The sequence below is a fragment of the Lethenteron reissneri genome, chromosome 5 (assembly GCF_015708825.2).
Source record: "Lethenteron reissneri isolate LAM-NWPU_2019-01 chromosome 5, ASM1570882v1, whole genome shotgun sequence".
Taxonomy (NCBI): Eukaryota; Metazoa; Chordata; class Hyperoartia; order Petromyzontiformes; family Petromyzontidae; genus Lethenteron; species Lethenteron reissneri.
Genome location: NC_083783.1, coordinates 4,726,060 through 4,746,018, shown reverse-complemented (window position 1 = coordinate 4,746,018; position 19,959 = coordinate 4,726,060). Strand labels below are relative to the sequence as shown.

Sequence of the window (19,959 nt, the reverse complement as noted above, 5' to 3'; positions counted from 1 at the left end):
GATCGGGCAGATTCCGGGTGATTCGATCGGAGGCGGTGGTGGAGCTCATCAAGTGTGCAGGCGGTGAAACTGCACCACAGCCCATGAGCACGGGGAGGCCCAGGTACGTCTGGAACACTCTCTTCCTTCCGATATTAGGAAGCCACTGGAGCTATGCACTTTGAAAGCGTCCCGTTTGAAAGCTCATTTAATCATTACTACTGATTGTTGTGTTTAGTTTGTTGGCCACCACCCACACCGCCAATTAGCACGGTTGGCTACGTACGGTGCGGAAGAAGCTCAACGTACATACATCTGGCCATGGTGGCGAAATGTTAACTACCTCGCCTGTTAACCGGGAGGTCGTGGGATCGATCCCGACCATTACGTCTGCACATGTGGAGTTTGCATGTTCTCCCCGGGTCCTCCGGTTTTTCACCTTCACATTTATCAACGTGCATTTAGAGCAATCTGGCTGCAATAACGGTAAGCCGCTCGGTTGAGCGATCATTTGTGGCCAGGTCGATTCAGGAAAAGAACTACACAGCTGAGTGGGCCTGACCTGGTTTACTTAAATAGTTTAGCACGTACAAATTCAGCCGTGTATATATATTAATACTGGTCCTCCAACAATCCGAAACTAATTGCCTGCCTTAAAGAACATCCGTCAATAGACATTTCCACAAACGCATTGGCAGGGCGTCCGACAATGGGTGACGGAGATGGGAGGCTGTGTGTGCCCGTTGACTCTCTCCGCGTGCAACAACAACTAGCTGCTGCTGGATGACTCTATTACCACATACAAAACAACTGGGGTAATTGGACAGGACCCTCCACTCACGTGTATACCGTTCCCTCTCAGTTTAACACGTAGGCTTTCGCGACCAATATTATTCATAATAGAGATTTTTTTTGGGTCAGATCGCGTTATTTCTAAATGTGTCGTAACCCTCCACCACCCGACATGGCCAGTCGGTAAAAAATGTGTCACGTTTTTTCAAAGGACAAAATAATTCACGTCTTTAGCCCACCGGGTGTGCTGAAGAGAGAAAATCAACAGCATTTTAAAAATTTGAGTAGCACGACGTTTCGCTGGCAATTACAATCAGCTTCATCGGGCAAGAATACGTGACGCTCTCCCGTTGCTCCCGGTCTTAAACAGAGCAGCAGCAGCAGGGTGACGTCATCATTCAATCTGGTGCAGTGATTCGGGACAAAGAGGGGGGGGGTGGGTATTGTAATTATATAGATTTGTAATCATGCAGTCGGACAACACGGGGCCCGTTCCTGCAGGCTTCAACGTGCTCGACGGGAACCGCGGGATTCGCCACCGGCGCGACGCCGACGGGGTGGCGGTGGCAGGCCGGAGTTCGTTCCGCCGCCGGTGTCGCCAAGGGGCGGCACGTACCGCAGCAGGGCGGCGCCGTGCCGCTCCGCGTTCGGCTCGAGCAGCGCCCACAGGCGGCCCAGCGTCCCCTTGACGGCGGCGCTCTCCGCCGTGCCTGCGGCGTCACACGGAACGTCGCGCCAGGGTCATCGCGACAGCGTCGTGCCAAGCGTCACGCCAGCGTCACGCCAGCTTCGTGACGTCACACCAGCTTCGTGACGTCACACCAGCATCACACCAGCGTCACACCAGCTTCGTAACGTCACACCAGCATCACACCAGCGTCACACCAGCATCACGCCAACGTCACGCCAGCTTCATGACGTCACACACGCATCACGCCAGCTTCATGACGTCACACCAGCATCACGCCAGCGTCACACCAGTGTCACGCCTGCTTCATGACAACGTCACACCAGCATCACGTCAGCTTCATGACAACGTCACACCAGCGTCAACGCAGCGTCAACGCAGCGTCACACGGCATCGCTGGTGTGTGTTTCGCGAGCGCTTCAGACCTGGCTTGCGAGCGTTGCACAAGCGCCGCGCGTAGTGGCCCCTCCACAGCGCCTGCACTCTGACCGCCGCCGCCGCCGCCTCCTCGCTGGTCACTACCCGGGCCCCCCCCCACGTCTCGGGCGGCACCCCCACCCTGCCTGATGGGGGGAGGGGGGGTCAAACAAAACAACTACTGAAGGAAATAATGACATTTTCTCGCAGTACCAGGAGAAAGGGAGCACTATGCTTGAATTTGTTGTTTTGATTTTTATTTCGATTTAAAGCTTTCGTGACTGCAGGGATTCATCTTCGTGGTTCTTTCGGTAAAGTCACATAGAAGGGAAGTAATAAAATAATAAAAATAAAACATAATAAAAAAATTCTCACGACGTTTCGGCCACAACGCAAGCAGCCGTCCTCAGGTGAAGACCAGGTCTGTCGAGGCGACAGCGTCTGAAGTGGTTTTCACCTGAGGCTGGCTGCTTGCGTTGTGGCCGAAACGTCGTGAGAATTATTTTATTATGTTTTATTTTTATTATTTTATTACTTGTTGTTTTGATTTGGTGCACGCACAACGCAAGACGACAATAACCACGACACCTTGCCGATCTCGTCAAGGAGCATAAACCATCACCACGCAAACTCCGGTGGTCACCCTCGCAAGCGGTCGTGGCTTTTGGCTGGACATCGAACAAATGCGGTGTGGGCACCGAATCGCGCAGCGCTTTCAGACGCGCTTCTGCGTCCGTCTGGAACGTTCTTCCTTCCGATACTAGAAAGCCACCGGAGCTACCCACTTTTAAATGATCATCGAGATTGACAAACTCAGTTCTTTGTTGTTTAACTTATTGTCCTTCTCCTACACCTCCGATTAGCACGGATGGCTACGTAGGGTACATTCATACATGATCATTATTGACAAGTAGGCGGTCGCGTCCAATATTATTCATAATAAAGGTTGTTGGGTTAGATCGCGTAAGTATAGATATTGTCGTAGCCCTCCACCACCCGACACAGCCAGTAAGGTTTGTCACGTAAAGAACGCGCCAATTGGTTTACTATTTCAGCCCACGGGGGTGTTGGAGAGTAAATCCACAACATTTAAAATTTGAGTAGTACGACGTTTCGCTGACAAACCTTACTGGCTGTGTCGGGTGGTGGAGGGTTACGACACATTTATAGTGACGCGATCTAACCCAAAAAACTTTTATTATGAATAATCATTATTGTTGTCACAAAGAGTGCAAACGGACTTTCGATGTCCCAGGAGAGCTGACAGACTTGTCAGTACGGCACGACAGCTGCTTCCTCAACAACACGAGGGGCAATCCTGGGAAAACCAGGGCGAGTGGCAACCCCGACCCAGCTCGCACGTGCACAGCACACGCTTGTGGCGGTGAGTGGAGGGGGAGATGGAGGTAACGATGATTGGAAGGGAGGAGAGGGGAGGGGAGGGGAGGGAGAGGGGAGGGGTGGAGGGGAGGGAAAGGGAGGGAGAGGGGAGGGAGAGGGGAGGGGAGGGAGAGGGGAGGGAGAGGGGAGGAGAGGAGAGGGGAGGGGAGAAGAGGTGAGGGGAGGGGAGGAGAGGGGAGGGGAGGGGAGAAGAGGTGAGGGGGGGGAGGTGAGGGGAGGGGAGGAGAGGAGAGGAGAGGGGAGGGGAGGGGAGGGGAGGTGAGGGGAGGGGAGGAGAGGGGAGGGGAGGGGAGGAGAGATGAGGGGAGGGAGAGGGGAGGGGATGGGAGGGGAGGAGAGGGGAGGGGAAGGGAGGAGAGGGGAGGGAGAGGGGAGGGTAGAGGGGAGGGTGGCTTGTCAGAATTGAAACAAGAGATGGCGTGATGAGTGAATGAATTAAACAAAGCTCCATTGGATGATTAATGGGGTGTGAATTTCAGTGTGGGCACGTGGGGTGCTGCTCGTGGCGGGGGACAAGCCTGTGTCGACTCACGCGCCCCGTGACTGACGGAAGAAATTGGGTTAGCGTCAAGCACACACCGACTCTCATTTGCAATTCCCACTTTTGTTGCTGCTGCTGTTGTTGTTGTTGTCTCGTGCTTGACCATTAATAAGGGAAATCATCAGGATAAGTGACATCTCCAGACAGCGACACTGACAGTGGCAGCCTCTGTGATGCATCCGTGCGGCATTCCTCCCTGCTATTACCCCCCCCCCCGCCACACAGTGTGGAGTGTGTGTGGGTGTGTGTCACTGTGTGTGTGTCACTGTGTGTGTCACTGTGTGTGTCACTGTGTGGGGAGCGATAGTGTAGTGGTTAGCACGCTGCGCTATGAACCCGGCGACCCGAGTTCGATTCCCGCTCACGGCCAACACCAGTGACGTTTATCTGAACCGGTGCTGGGCCTCCCCTAGGTCGACTCAGCCTCAAATGAGTACCCGGTGCGGTGTGTAAACATCGCCACTGGGGAGACAAAGGCGGTCGGGCGTGGTGCTGGCCACCCACCCCCTCGTGTACCGTTCTGGCCCTCATAGGTGCTCGCTAACAGCACTTGCCCCTACAGTTTGTTAAGGCTATATGTGGGATCTTTATCTTTGTCACTGTGTGTGCGGAGTTTGTGGGGAGCGGTAGTGTAGCGGTTAGCGCGCTGCGCTACGAACCCGGCGACCCGGGTTCGATTCCAGCTCACGGCCAATACCAGTGACGATTATCTGAACCGGTTCTGGGCCTCCCCTAGGTCGACTCAGCCTCAAATGATCACCTGGTACAGAGCGTACACATCGCCACTGGGGAGACAAAGGTGGCTGGTGTGGCTGCTGGCGACCCATCCCCTCGTGTGCCACGTTGGCCTTCATAGGTGCTCACTAACAGCACTTGCCCCAACAGTCTGTTAAGACTATATGGGGGATCTTTGTTTTGGAGTTTGTGTGTTTTCCCTCTGTTCTACAGAGGGTGAGTGAGTGGGTGAGTGAGTGTGTGGAGTTTGTGTGTTCTCCCCCTTTTCTGCACAGTGTGAGTGAGTGGGTGAGTGTGAGTGAGTGGGTGAGTGAGTGTGTGGAGTTTGTGTGTTCTCCCTCTGTTCTACAGAGTGTGAGTGAGTGTGTGGAGTTTGTGTGTTCTCCCCCTGTTCTACAGAGTGTTAGTGAGTGGGTGAGTGAGTGGGTGAGGGAGTGTTGTGTGTTCTCCCTCTGTTCTACAGAGGGTGAGTGAGTGGGTGAGTGAGTGTGTGGAGTTTGTGTGTTCTCCCTCTGTTCTACAGAGGGTGAGTGAGTGGGTGAGTGAGTGTGTGGAGTTTGTGTGTTCTCCCCCTGTTCTACAGAGCGTGAGTGGGTGAGTGAGTGTGTGGAGTTTGTGTGTTCTCCCCCTGTTCTGCAGAGCGTGAGTGAGTGTGTGGAGTTTGTGTGTTCTCCCCCTGTTCTGCAGAGCGTGAGTGAGTGGGTGAGTGAGTGAGTGTGTGGAATTTGTGTGTTCTCCCCCTGTTCTACAGAGCGTGAGTGAGTGGGTGAGTGAGTGTGTGGAGTTTGTATGTTCTTCCCCTGTTCTACAGAGTGTGAGTGAGTGGGTGAGTGTGAGTGAGTGGGTGAGGGAGTGTTGTGTGTTCTCTCCCTGTTCTACAGAGTGTGAGTGAGTGGGTGAGTGTGAGTGAGTGGGTGAGGGAGTGTTGTGTGTTCTCCCCCTGTTCTACAGAGTGCGACTGAGTGGGTGAGTGAGTGGGTGAGTGAGTATGTGAAGTTTGTGTGTTCTCTCCCTGTTCTGCATTGGGTTCCTCCGGGTTTTCCGGATTCCTCCCATGACTGAAAACACGACTACGTAACTAGTATCAGCAGCTAATGATCCCAATAACTATCGGCTTTCCCGGATAAACAAGCACGCTTTATTATAAGCACCATAGACTCGGCAACAGTCATATGCGCGCCGCACCTTCTGGGACCGTGCCGGTGGTGAGGCCAGGGAGGCTGAGTTCGCCTGTGAGGGCGTGGAGGGCGAACGGAAGGTCAGAGGGCACCGCTCCGGACAGGGCGCTGGCCAGCACGTGGCACAGACTCCGCGTGACGATCTACACGCGCACACGAAGACAAAGAGTCCCCCGTAAAGCCTTGTCAAGACTGCAGGGGCAAGTGGTGTTGAGCGAGCACCGATGAAGGCTGGGCACGGCACACGAGGGGGTGGGTGGCCTGTGCTCAGCCCATCATCCTTCTCGGGCCGATAATTGAAGTGCCGCTTCGTGTCGAAGCCAACAGTGGCTGGCCAATGGCTTGACGCTCTTATTATAATTTACACGGTCACCGCCCCAGGGCCGCGAACGGGAGATCAGCATCAATGCCTCGATGCGCACTTGAGCAGGAAGTCACTTTGACTCAATCCTTGTCACTCAAACCACCCCGACCATCGTCCGATCTCCGCACGCTCAGCGGGGTGTCGAGCAAGGATCGCGATTGGATGGATGTCAGCTGTGGGGGGGGGGGGGGGGGGCGATTAGGTGATGCGCAGCAGGGGACAGTATGGCAGAGCTCACATTGACTTGCTGCGCCCGGGACTCTACGCTCCAGCGTGCGGGTACTTGAGGCAGGACCCGGAGAAAAAAATCCACGCGACCACGGGGAGAGAGACGCAAACTCCAAATATACAGCAGCAGGCGTCAGGGTTGGGATCGAACTCACGACCTCCTGTATACCAGGCGAGGTAGTTAACATCTCCTAGCCACCGTGATGATGATGAGAGAGAGACACACGCAAACTCCAAGTATACAGCAGCAGGCGTCAGGGTTGGGATCGAACCCACGACCTCCTGTATACCAGGCGAGGTAGTTAACATTTCCTCGCCACCGTGGCGCCCACTAATTTAACCTCGCACGGCACCGTGTCACTACCACTCACGTGTCAGCTGTGTCCCTGAGCCCCCCCCCCGAACCAAATCCTGACCCCATCCTCCCCTCCCACCTGCCCCCCCCCTACCCCACGAGACGAATCCAGTGTGACAACTCCCTCTGCCTCTGGCCAGCGCCGGCTATTTGCGGAGGTGGCGACGACTCCTGGTGCCGCTCTCCGCGTCCCGAGAGGGCATTGGGGACAGGCGACACGGCCGAGCGTCGAACCACGGACAACGCCAACGCCGCCGCAAGTAGCAGCGGCCCGCAGGTTTCACAGTTCCAGCCCCGGCGGCCTACTCCCCGGTTGAGAACGGTGAATCGGCACGCGCCACCACCAGCACCACCACAACCGGCGCGCCGTCCGCTATGCGGCGGGACGTGAGAAACGAACGGAAGGGCAGGAGGCCGTGCGTGCCGCCGTCAGCGGTCGCAACGCCCGGCAGAGTCACACCGGGAGCCACGGTTACTCGACTCACTCGGGTGGTGCCACCCAGGCAACATTGCATACCAGGCTCTGAAATGACTGCCGACTGCACCAGACTTTCGCGACGGCCTCGCGCGTTGAGTTGGGTTGTACCGGGGAGTCTCGCTGAGAACGCGGAGAAACCCCAGGACGCGCACGAGGGGATCGCACTGCAAGCTCCACACCGCTAGATCCATCTTTATTGAGCGTTTGGCTGCGTGTGTGTGGGAGGAGGAAACCTGGAGAACCACTGCTGGAGACGAGGGGGTGGCACTCGTCACAGTTGGGAGTCACGCTCTGCTCGCTCTGGGTGCTGGTGGTGCTGGTTGTGGTGGTGCTGGTTGTGATGGTGGTGGTGCTGATGGTGGTGGTGCTGGTGGTGCTGATGGTGGTGGTGCTGGATGTGGTGGTTGTGGTGGTGGTTGTGGTGGTAGTGGTGGTGGTTGTGGTGGTGCTGGTTGTGGTGGTGCTGGTGGTGCTGGTGGTTGTGGTGTTGGTGGTGCTGGTGGTTGTGGTGTTGGTGGTGCTGGTGGTTGTGGTGGTGCTGGTGGTGGTGGTTGTGGTGCTGGTTGTGGTAGTGCTGGTGGTGCTGGTGCTGGTCGTGCTGGTGGTGATAGTGCTGGTGGTGTTGATGGTGTTGGTGCTGATGGTGGTGGTGCTGCTGACGGTACTGGTGGTGGCGGTGCTGGTGGTGGTTCTGGTGGTGGTGCTGATGGTGGTGGTGCTGATGGTTGTGGTGGTGCTAGTAGTAGTGCTGGTAGTGCTGATGGTGGTGGTGGTGCTAGTGATGCTGGTCGTAGTGGTGGTGATGGTGGGGGCAGTGGCTGTAGTCATCGCAACGCTCAATGATTTCTGTCCAATCACAGCCAGCGTTGACAAGGAAAAAAACCCCACTTCGTTCGGCAAATTATTTTGTTGCTAATCTCGTTAACAAAATTAATGCCGAACGCAACCCGCCGGGTTCCGTCAGCGGGCGTTGAAATCTATTTCATTGCCCATTGTTTATCGTGTTTGCGACAGCAATAGAACAAAAATATGGATTTATTTTTCCACTTATTTATTTCTTCAATCGAATTAGGGCTGCCATGAATATTTAATGACACACCACCCCACCCCCGACCCTCGAAAAAATAAATAATGAAAACTTTCAAAAAACCATTCCCCTCTAATGAAAGCGAACGCGGCGAGAGATGAGCGTTTGAAGTTGCGTGCTTTTCGCTTCTCCTCCCGCTCCTCCTCCTCCCGCTTAACGCGCGTATACATATTCTTAAGTTTTTTTCGGTAAAGTCACGTAGGTAAAAAGTTTAAAAAATTTTTTTTAAAAATCACGACGTTTCGGAGACAACACAAGCTTCCGTCTTCAGGTGCAACCGTCACAGCACGATATCTGCATCAAGTGAGAGAGATTCCAAGAAAACAGTCCTTGTATATATACTGGTTGAGGGTGGGAGAAGCCAAGGTAGGCACCTGGATATTATTATTGTGAGGTTCGGTGCGACTGAAGCACGCTGCTAGGAATGAGCCTTTGTTGTGTAGACTGGTTGAACTGGGAGGTTCCAAGAGTTGTTAAGGTGCGGCTGATGTAAAGGTACGTGTAAACGGGACTGAGCCTTTTGTTACGTAGAGGTGGTGCGGCTGAAACCGCTGCAAGGAATGAGCCTTTGTTGTGTAGACTGGTTGAAATGGGAGGATCCAAGAGTTGTTAAGGTGCGTCTGATGTATGATGCTCGTTTACCCCCCAGAAAAGCCTCGGAGTCTCTGAACTGTTTTCAAATTTGGAACCATGACGCCCAGCACACACCTGCCTAGGCTCGCGAATGACGTCACCGGACCTTTTGACGTTCCAGTGTGAGGCTGGCGTGCGTTGGAACGGTTCATTCACGCCGCGGTATCAGCGGAGACTCTATTGAGATTCTAGATTTGAAGCTTTCGTGACTGCAAGGATTCATACTGTTAGGTTTTTTCGGTAAAGTCACGTAGGTGCAAAAATATAATGATACAATAATAATAGATGAAAATAACTAAATTAAATCACGACGTTTCGGAGGCAACACCAGCTTCCTTCATCAGGTGTAAAAAAGGCACAGCACAATAACTGTAGCACACTGTAGCACAGTTATTTTGCTATTTTGCTGTCGTGATTTAATTTAGTTATTTTCATTTATTATTATTTTATCATTATATTTTTTTACCTACGTGACTTTACCGAAAAAACCTAAGAGTACTCTATTGCGACTGCAGGAGGAGGAATCCGATGAGCCATGAAGCCCTTTTGCGCAGATGTCCAGTATGGGCGGTCAGCAAGTCCCAACAGCAAACATTTCGGTAAAAAATTAACCCGTAAAAACAAAGTTTTTCACTATAAATCCTTTATATGCGTGGCATCGGTTTTATTTTATTATTCATTTCTGTTTTTCTTGAGTAAGAGTTACATTTTTATCACATTGGTATTTTAAATTAAATATGAAAAAAACATTTTCCTAAAAAGTGGAAAAATTTGGATTTTTTTCACGAAAAATAAATTGTCACGCACAACGAGTCTGTGTGCAAAATGTCAGCTCGATTGGATCACGGGAAGTGGGTTAAAAAACGACCGAAAGATTTGCACGGTCGTAAGCGCGCAAGCAAGCAAGCAAGTGAACTTAATATAAAGGATTTAAAAAAAGAAAAACCCTCAATATGTCAAGAGCCACGATGCGCGTGAATACGAGACGCTGGTCGTTAAGCCTCTCCCGTTGGGCGATGTCTGCAAGTTGCAGGGTGGGGTGTCCCGTTCACCGCCGAATCTCAGAAACGTCGAGCGGCTCAGCGTTAACGTCGTTAAGAGAGGCGTGGTAGCGCCGCTGTTTTCGAGGACATTGTTACTCACCGCAGCGACACGACCGCCGCTGTGCCCGCTCGCCCTCCCGCATGGCCTTGTGGGAGCCTCGCTGCCCATGGAGTTGTTTGAACTTAACTGTTTCTTCCGATTCCGTCACTGTGACGTATGCACGCACTGCTTTTATGGCTTTATTTTGGTGATTTTCGAAAAATTTTTTGTTTTGGCCATGTTTGTTTGTTGTAGTACAGAGTTAGACTGATGGCCTTAATCTAAGTTGTATTGTGGTTGTTGTTGTTTGACTTGCATCCCACTGGGATATTTGCACAGGGTTGGTGTACGGTGATTTTTTCTGCAATATTTTGCTGTCTTTTCATGGATTTTCTGTTTGCACATAGTCACTTTAAGATGTTTTCTTGTTCATGTTTTTGTTTTTTGTTTGTTGCGGTTGCACCCGAGTCAAGAGCCGAATGGCTCACAGGGCTACACCTAATAAATGAACTTGAACGTCACGTTGAACGCGAAAGGGTCAAGAATAAATAACGCGACGAAGCAGGTCCTTGAAGAGGCGTGCGCGGCCAGTGGTGAATGTACGCACGCGTGCTGAACGTCTTTCGCACCGCACGTAGCCGTGCGAAATCGGAGGTGCGCGGCGGAAGAAAAAAAACGTACGGCCCCAACCGTGAAGGAGCCGAGCTGGCGATGGCCGACTGGCGGCCCCCCCCCCCCCGCTCCGGTTGCCCCCGCGAGGTGCCGCGACGCGTCTCACCTGCCGCAGCGCACTCCTCTCGTCGGGAGCGCTCGTCCCCGCCGCCGCGTCTATTCCCAGCAGCCCGTGGGGCGTCAGGGGCGGCTGGGGAGCGGGGCCGTCGGCCCAGCCGTGCGCGACTCCCCCGAGGGTCCGCATGGTGGCCAGCGCGTGCTCCGTGAAGCGGCAGCTCTCCTGCGCGGAGGCAACGTCGATACCGTTAACGACGATGTCGTCGTCGTCAATAACGATGTCATCGTCGTCATCGCTACGATTTCATCGTCGACATCTTCATCGTCAACAATGTCGTCGTTGACGTGATCGTCAACCTACGATGTCATTATCGACATCGTCATCGTCAACAACGATGTCATCGTCAACAACGATGACATCGTCAACAACGATGCCATCGTCAAAGTCATCATCATCGTCAATAACGATGTCATCGTCGTCATCGCCACGATGTCATCTTCGACATCTTCATCGTCAACAACGATGTCATCGTCAACGTCGTCATCATTGTCAATATCGATGTCATCGTCAACGTCGTCATCATCATCAACAGTGATGTCATCTTCGACGTCGTCATCATCAACAATGATGTCATCGTCAACAACAATGTCATCGTCATCGTCGTCATCGCCACGATGTCATCGTCAACATCTTCATCGTCAACGACGATGTCATCATCGACGTCGTCATCATCAACAGTGATGTCATCTTCGACGTCGTCATCGTCAACAACGATGTCATCGTCAACGTCGTCATCGTCAACAACAATGTCATCGTCATCGTCGTCATCATCATCGACATCACTGTCATGAAGGACGACATCATCGTTATCACCAATGTCATAGTGGCCATCATGATCATCATCTTTATCGCAATCATCAGCATTATCAATGTGGCCATTGTCATCATCATTGTTATAATTGTCATCACCACCATCGTTATCACTATCATTTTCATCAACATCATCACCACCATAACTATCACCAAAATCGTTATCGTCACCATCACCATAATCATTCGCCATCATCATTATCAGCATGATGATGATGGATGAAGAGACCCCATCGCCATCTCTCTCACGTCCCTGCGATCACCGCCGCACGTAACGTGTTCACGTGTTCGCACACGCGTGTTCACACGCGCGTGTTGACGTGTTCACACGTGTGTTCACACGCGAGGATGACCTTGGCGAGGTATGGCAGAACGGAGTCCTCATCTCCGAGCAGGAAGCGTGTGGAGCTGCACGCGTGCAGGTGCAGCCCGTGCGGCGCCGTCAGGCGCAGACACAGCACGTGCCTCCTGCAAGCGCGCGCACAAAACCACTTGATACAGATATTTTGCTGTGACAGTTTCACCTGAAGACGGAAGCTTGTGTTGCCTCCGAAACGTCGTGATTTTTATTTTTTTATTTTTTTATTTTTATCAATTTTAATTTCATTTTTTTACCTACGTGACTTTACCGAAAGAACTAAGAGTATGAATCCTTGCAGTCACGAAAGCTTCAAATCTAGAACAAAACAGAAACATCACCCGCGGAGCCTTTAACGGACTGTCGGGGCAAGTGTACGCACGCACGGGCGCACGCACGGGCGTACACTTGGTCATGTGTTTGTATGTACGCACGGACGCGCGTACACACACACACACACATGACCGTACGGTCAAATAGATGTAGACCTAAACGTGTGCGTAAATCATGTTTACACATAGAATTGGAATATTTATTTAGACTGTCCGGTAGTTCTCACAGATGTCCAGTGAAGAAGAGCTTCATAGCTCTTCTGATTCCTCCAGGGCAATTACTGATTCTCATTCTGATACAAAGAACTCCCGTGTAGCCTTCAACAGCACACCAGGGGGTGGGTTGGCAGAACCACGCCCGGCCGCCTTTGTCTCCCCAGTGGCGATGTTTACACACCGCCCCAGGTACTCCTTCAAGGCTGAGTCGACCTAGGGGAGGCCCAGGACCAGTTTAGATAACCGTCACTGGTGTTGGCCGTGAGCACACACACGTACACAAAGACACAGATCCCCCGTATAGCCTTTAGAGACTGTTGGGGCAAGTGCTGTTAGCAAGCACCTATGAAGGCCGGTATGACGCACGAGGGGGTGGGTGGGTGGCCGCCTATCTCTCCCTAGTGGCAATGTCTTACACACCGCACCAGGTACTCCTTGAAGGCTAAGTCGACCTAGGGGAGGCCCAGGACACTGCCGCTCCCCACACGTGACTCATAGGGGGTCATGGGCACACGCCTGGGAATCAACCGTGCACACGCAGAAAGTCGCTGCCGGAATTTGTCGCTTGGGACATAAAATGTTGTCCCTCGGAAAATCCAAAGACACGGGAAAGGTCCCTCGGTCTATAGTCGACAGAAGGATCGTCCATAAATGACGTCACGTACCTGGGGGGGCGGTGGGGTCAGACATTTGTGACGATGTGTGACGGTTTGAGAAATGTGACGTCACATCAAAATGCGCAACTTTAAACAAATATAGACAACACGTTCTACTTAATTAAATAGACTTTTTAATAAATGTTTCCTCCTACAACATCAGAGTGCAGCGCCACATTAAATACGCACTACAATGACAATAGTTTAAAGCGATTTGAAGCATGTTTTATTTTCAAAATGGAAATATGGTTTTGGGGGGGGGGGGGTAGAGCTTTGTGACGTCATATTTGAGAGGGGGGGGGTCTGACTTTTTGTGACGCCGTGTGACGAGAGGGGGGGGTGGGTCAAAAATCGTCCAAAATCGCGTGACGTCACTTATGGACGGCCCCTTAAATCTTCTCAACGCAAATGGCTTTCAAGCATTCACTTGACGCGTCACCTCGCCATTTTGTTTGTGTTTTTTTGCATTCCGCCAAATGATCGTCGTGCCGAGTATCTTGCTGCTGCTGCGTCTTGTACGCTGCGCTCTATCAAAACAGAACGATTGCTCCTGCTTGCTAGCAAGCCTGTGGCTGCTGACCGCTTATCGTCAACCACCTCGCGAGGGGAAAATCGTCGAGTCCACCAAGAGCCCAAGGCCACGCGGTGTCGCTGCGCGTCGCACAATGAACCGTAACGCGTCACGCCCCCCCCTCCAAACCACGCCCCCTCCCCTCCAAACCACGCCCCCTCCCCTCCAAACCACGCCCCCTCCCCTCCAAACCACGCCCCCTCCCATCCAAACCACGCCCCCTCCCCTCCAAACCACGCCCCTCCTCTCCAAACCACGCCCCCTCCCCTCCAAACCACGCCCCCTCCCCTCTAAACCACGCCCACTCCCCTCTAAACCACGCCCACTCCCCTCTAAACCACGCCCACTCCCCTCTAAACCACGCCCACTCCCCTCTAAACCACGCCCACTCCCCTCTAAACCACGCCCACTCCCCTCTAAACCACGCCCACTCCCCCACCCCCACCCCACACTCTTCTATGGCCAACCGCAACTGCACATTAACGACAAAAGACAAAGATCCCCCGTACAGCCTCAACAGAATGTTGGGGCAAGTGCCTACGAAGGCCGGCACGGCACACGAGGCGGTGGGCGGGTAGCACCACGCCCGGCCGCCTTTGTCTCCCCAGCGGCAATGTTCGCACCCCGCACCAGGTATCCATTTGAGGTCGAGTCGACCTAGGGGAGACCCGCAACCGGTTCAGATAATCGTCACCGGTGATGGCGGTGAGCGGGAATCGAACTCGGCTCGCCGGGTTCCGTAGCGCGCAGCTTTTAGCGCTAACCGCTGCGCCACCGCTCCACCACGACCGCCCCCTCCCCCTCCACCCCTCCCCTCCTACTCCGTGCAGAAGCTGAGCGGAGTGAAGGTGCGAATGGATTCGGAAAGAATGTAAAGTCACGCGGCAGTGACCTGCAAACGAGAGGCGTTTCTCCCTCCCATTGCCTGGGCGCGCGCGCGCAAAAACATGGGTGCGACATGCGTGCATGCACCCACTCACGTGCGCACATGCATGTACGCGTGCGGGTGTACGCGCACACGAATTGCGTGCACTCACGCGGAGCACGCAGATTAAAAGATATCAACTGTGTGAGCACCACGACCGCACGAACAAGAGCACACGCATGTGCACGTATAGCGACACGTGCACACACACTCACACGTGCACACACACACGTGCACACACACACGTGCACACACACCCGTGCACACACACGTGAACACACACACGTGCACACACACACGTGCACACACACCCGTGCACACACACGTGCACACACACACGCGCACACACACACGTGCACACACACATATACCCACACGTGCACACGCACACACTCACACGTGCACACACACATATACCCACACGTGCACACGCACATGCACACACACATACCGACACGTGCACACACACATGCACACACACGTGCACACACACATACCCACACGTGCACACACACATGCACACACACGTGCACACACACATGCACACACACGTGCACACACACATGCACACACACATACCCACACGTGCACACACACATGCACACACACGTGCACACACACATACCCACACGTGCACACACACATGCACACACACGTGCACACACACATGCACACACACGTGCACACACAAATACCCACACGTGCACACACATGCACACACACGTGCACACACACGTGCACACACACATACTCACATGCACACACACACATACACGTGCACACACACATACCCACACGTGCACACACACATATACCCACACGTGCAAACGTATATCCGCACACACATAGAAATTGCACACGCACATACACCAACACATACAAACACATGAACACGTAACTAAATATATGGTCCTATTTGCACAGACATCCACAGAGACACGCGCACACACACACGCAGATGTGCAACCTCAAAAGATATTCACAACAGCAACCCTGATTCTGCACACGATGCGGAGGAAGCAAACACACACGTGTGAACAAAAACTATTAGCTGCCGAGAGCTCTAAACACTCTGACATGCGGCGTACATGCACACATGCACACCTACACACAGGCCAACACACGCACGTGGCGATCTACACACACACACACACGCGCGCGCGCACACTTACGTCCACAATCGTGAACGCGCGCTACCCCACGCGCCCATACGCAGCAACGCACACGCACACCGCTGTGGATGCAGACAGCTACACGGGCGCGCAGTCACAGGCACACACACACACACGTGCGCAGAGGCACAGAGACACACACAGGCACACGCGCACAGGCACACACACACACACGTACAGTTACAGGCACACACACACGCAGTCACAGGCACACACGCGCACAGGCACACACACGCACAGTCACAGGCACACACACAGGCGCGCAGGCACACACACGCACAGGCACACACGCAGACACACACACACACGCAGTCACAGGCACACACACACACACACGCGCGCAGAGGCACAGGCACACACGCACGCACAATCACAGGCACACACACGCACAGTCACACACGCAGACACACACACACACGCACAGTCACACACACAGGCGCGCAGGCACACACATACCCACGCATAGGCACACACACGCACAGTCACACACACACACGCAGGCACACACATACGCACAGGCACACACACGCGCAGTCACAGGCCCACACGCGCAGTCACACGCACAGTCACAGGTAAACACACAGGCGCCCAGGCACACATACACACACGCACAGTCACACAGTCACACACACACACGCACAGGCACACACACACACAGTCACAGGCACACACGCACAGACACAGGCACACGTACACACACACGCACAGTCACACGCACAGGCACACACACACACAGTCACAGGCACACACGCACAGACACAGGCACACGTACACACACACGCACAGACACACACACGCCCGTGAAGGCGCGCATCCCGTCGCAGATGCGCACACGCGCAAAGAAGACAAAGGCACACACGATCGATCACGCGATCACACGACCGGGTATGCAGGCGGCCATGCACGTGCACATACCCACCTACATACCCACACAAAAGACGAAGATCCCCACTTCCCCCAACCCGTAGCCTTGACGGGATCTTGGGGCAAGTGCTGGGAGCGAGTAGCACCTATGAAGGCCGGGACGGCGCATCAGGTGGTGGCGTTGAAAGCAACACGCCCGACCGCCTTTGTCTCCCCAGCGGCGATGTTTACACATCGAACCAGGTACTCATTTGAGGCTGAGTAAACCTAGGGGAGAGGCCCAGGACTGGTTCAGATAATCGTCACTGGTTTTGGCCGTGAGCGGGAATCGAACTCGGGTCGCCAGGTTCGTAGCGCAACGCGCTAACCGCTCCACTACCACCCACACGCACACCCACACGCACGCACACACCCCCACACGCACACCCACACACACACGCACACCCACACGCACACACACACGCACACCCACAAGCACACGCACACACCCACACGCACACCCATAAGCACATGCACACACGCACACCCACACGCACACACCCACCCCCAAACGCACACACCCACCCCCACACGCACACCCACACGCACACGCACGCACACCCACAAGCACACGCACACCCACAAGCACACACACGCACACACGCACACCCACACCCATAAGCACATGCACACGCACACCCACACGCACACCCACACGCACACCCACACGCACACCCACAAGCACACCCACACCCACACCCCCACCCATACACCCACACACACCCACACACACACCCACACGCACACCCACCCACACACACGCACACCCACACACACACCCACACGCACACCCACCCACACACACGCACACCCACAAGCACACACACACCCACACGCACACCCACACGCACACCCACCCACACACACGCACACCCACAAGCACACACACACCCACACGCACACCCACACACCCACCCATACACCCACACACACACCCACACCCACACGCACACCCACCCACACACACGCACACCCACACACACACCCACACGCACACCCACCCACACACACGCACACCCACACACGCACCCATCCAAACGTTCAGGCGCTTCAACTCCAAGTGGCTCTGGCCGAGTCTCGCCGCCCTGCGACCAGCGAGCCCCTCGACTCCTGCCGCGACCACGACCCTCGCTGAGGGCCGCCGCTCATCGGGCGCCTCCTCTGCCTATCGCCGGCGAGCAGGACGGACCCCGCGCGCCGGCAGTTACACACAAGGGGCTGTCGACCGGCAAACACCGGCACTCTCGTTGTTGCCGTGGTCCGCGGTAGCGAGACGTTACACCGCCTGGTGTGAAGTATAAACAAACATCGCCACGAGGGGAGACAAAGGCGGCCGGGCGTGGTGCTGGCCACCCACCCCCTCTTGTGCCGTGCCGGCCTTCACAGGTGCTGCTGGCTAACAGCACTTGCCTCTACAGTCTGTTGAAGGCTACACGGGGGACCTTTGTCTTTGACAGCTCGTTCCTATGGATGGGATTGGGTGAACACCAATCCATCAAAGTCAAATCACGGGAACACGTTGGTGCTTGCGCTGTTCCGATAAGAGCGCGAGGCGACCGCGGAGAGAGGCGCCGGGCCACACAGACGGGCAAAGTCGTCTCGCCGTGGGGGGGAGGGAGGGGGGAGAGGCGTCGCTACGTCGCTCAACTCATCATCGGGTAAAAAAAAAAAATTCGCAAGCGGCGTCTTCAGCGTTCGGCAAAAATTCGCGAGCCGCAACGCCGGCACACGACGGCCTAACCTACCGAAACTACTCTTTACAAAAAAACAATTCCGACCGGAGGCCGCGGGGATCTCGAACGTGTCCGCTGCGGTGCGCGCGGGGCGTTAAAACCGCCGCTGTTGTTCAGCGGTCCAGCGAGCGGCTCGCAATCGGACGAGTTGTGGTGAGTGGGGGGTGGTGGCGTTGATGCAGCCCCGGTGGTTGTTCTATGACGAGACTCGCCCATGCAAATCGGAATTTGGAATTCCACCACTGGCTGTTCAAGCAGCGGGCCGCTGCACGCTGCGACAAGCCGCGTCACCACGGGGTCGGCCGGCGGACGCGGGAATTTGGCAGCACGAAGGAGAGAGGGAACGGGGGCAGAGGCCTCGGCTGGTGAGGGCAAAAAGGAAGGGCAGGCGTCGGGGTGGGGGGCAGGGGCAGGGCGGGCGTGGGCAGGGCAGAAAGGAAGCGGTGATGTCAATGGATCGCGAGGAAATTTGAAGGCGTTGAGTCATCCCGCTCACCCACAGCCTGTTCATCAAGACCATTCCTGCCACAAGCTGTCACCTTAATTACACCGGACATACATTTTTTTTATCAGCCAAAAATATATAATTACGGCGAATCCATTATAATTATTATCACAAGAGGGTAGGCACCTGTGTAATTATGTGTCTGTCTCGTGCCACGTGCAGATAGTCGAGTATGCGCGCAGTGACGCGGGTTTACTGACTCGGTGATTATAATAGAGTGGTTGTCATGCCAATTCGTTTAACCAGAAAAGCCTCAATCAGCCTCAAGCCTCTGATTAGGCAGGAGGGTGCTGCTACATTGCGACGTTTGACGATTTCCGTTCAGTGAGAGGCTGGCTTTGAATGGGGAGGCAATCGGAGCATACGAGGTGATGACCCGAACAGATAGCCCGATAACCCGGGCAGCCCTGTGTTTTTCGGATTGCACCTGCCACGCGTTGTTCGGCGCGATGTTGTCCGACGTTTCCGCTTCAGGTGCAGGGAGCTCCTTCAGGAACTAAATTCAGGCTGCGTGGAGCGAAACGCCGGACAGCCGTAACGGCAGAGCTCGCAGAAAAGCCGGCGCTAACCCTAACGCTTAAAACTGCACACAGATGGGATTCTAGAAAACTCAATGCTTTGCTGTTATCCGCTGGTCTCCTTTGCAGGCCGAGTTGGCCATTCCCCGGGCAGTCTCCCGTCAAATCAGTGACCGGGCCCGTAAACCTGCTTAGAATTCCAATATGTCACGAGAGCCGGGTGAAATTCTGGGTGATCTGGCCGAAGTAAAACAGCGTAAGGTCGTACGGTTAGATCTGGTGACGAGGCTGAAGCCCAGCGGCTTGAGGGGGTGGAAGGGGGGTTCACAATGGCTGTGCAAGAAAGACACACCGTGACCGTGCCAGTAACCACTCGACAACAACAACACCAACACCTGGGCTCGAATCCAGGTTTCAGCCGCACGCGATTAAGCAGAATTCTCAAGTGCAGTGGGTAGAGGGCCTGCCTCAGCCCCGCAATCAGTGACTGCACAATAAAAGCCATCACCGT

At 54.4% G+C, this 19,959-nt stretch overlaps 1 protein-coding gene across 1 annotated transcript in view; it reads right to left on the bottom strand.

Moving 5' to 3' along the window:
• Nucleotides 1-19,959, bottom strand: part of LOC133351332 (androglobin-like) — a 60,806-nt gene that overhangs the window by 18,964 nt on the left and 21,883 nt on the right. Inside the window, exons 5-9 of the mRNA XM_061566441.1 lie at nt 11,913-12,027; nt 10,738-10,911; nt 5,739-5,874; nt 1,885-2,022; nt 1,388-1,481 (exon numbers count right to left, since the gene is read on the bottom strand). Of these exons, the coding sequence (XP_061422425.1) occupies nt 1,388-1,481; nt 1,885-2,022; nt 5,739-5,874; nt 10,738-10,911; nt 11,913-12,027 (657 nt within the window). The remainder of the gene's footprint in view (nt 1-1,387; nt 1,482-1,884; nt 2,023-5,738; nt 5,875-10,737; nt 10,912-11,912; nt 12,028-19,959) is intronic.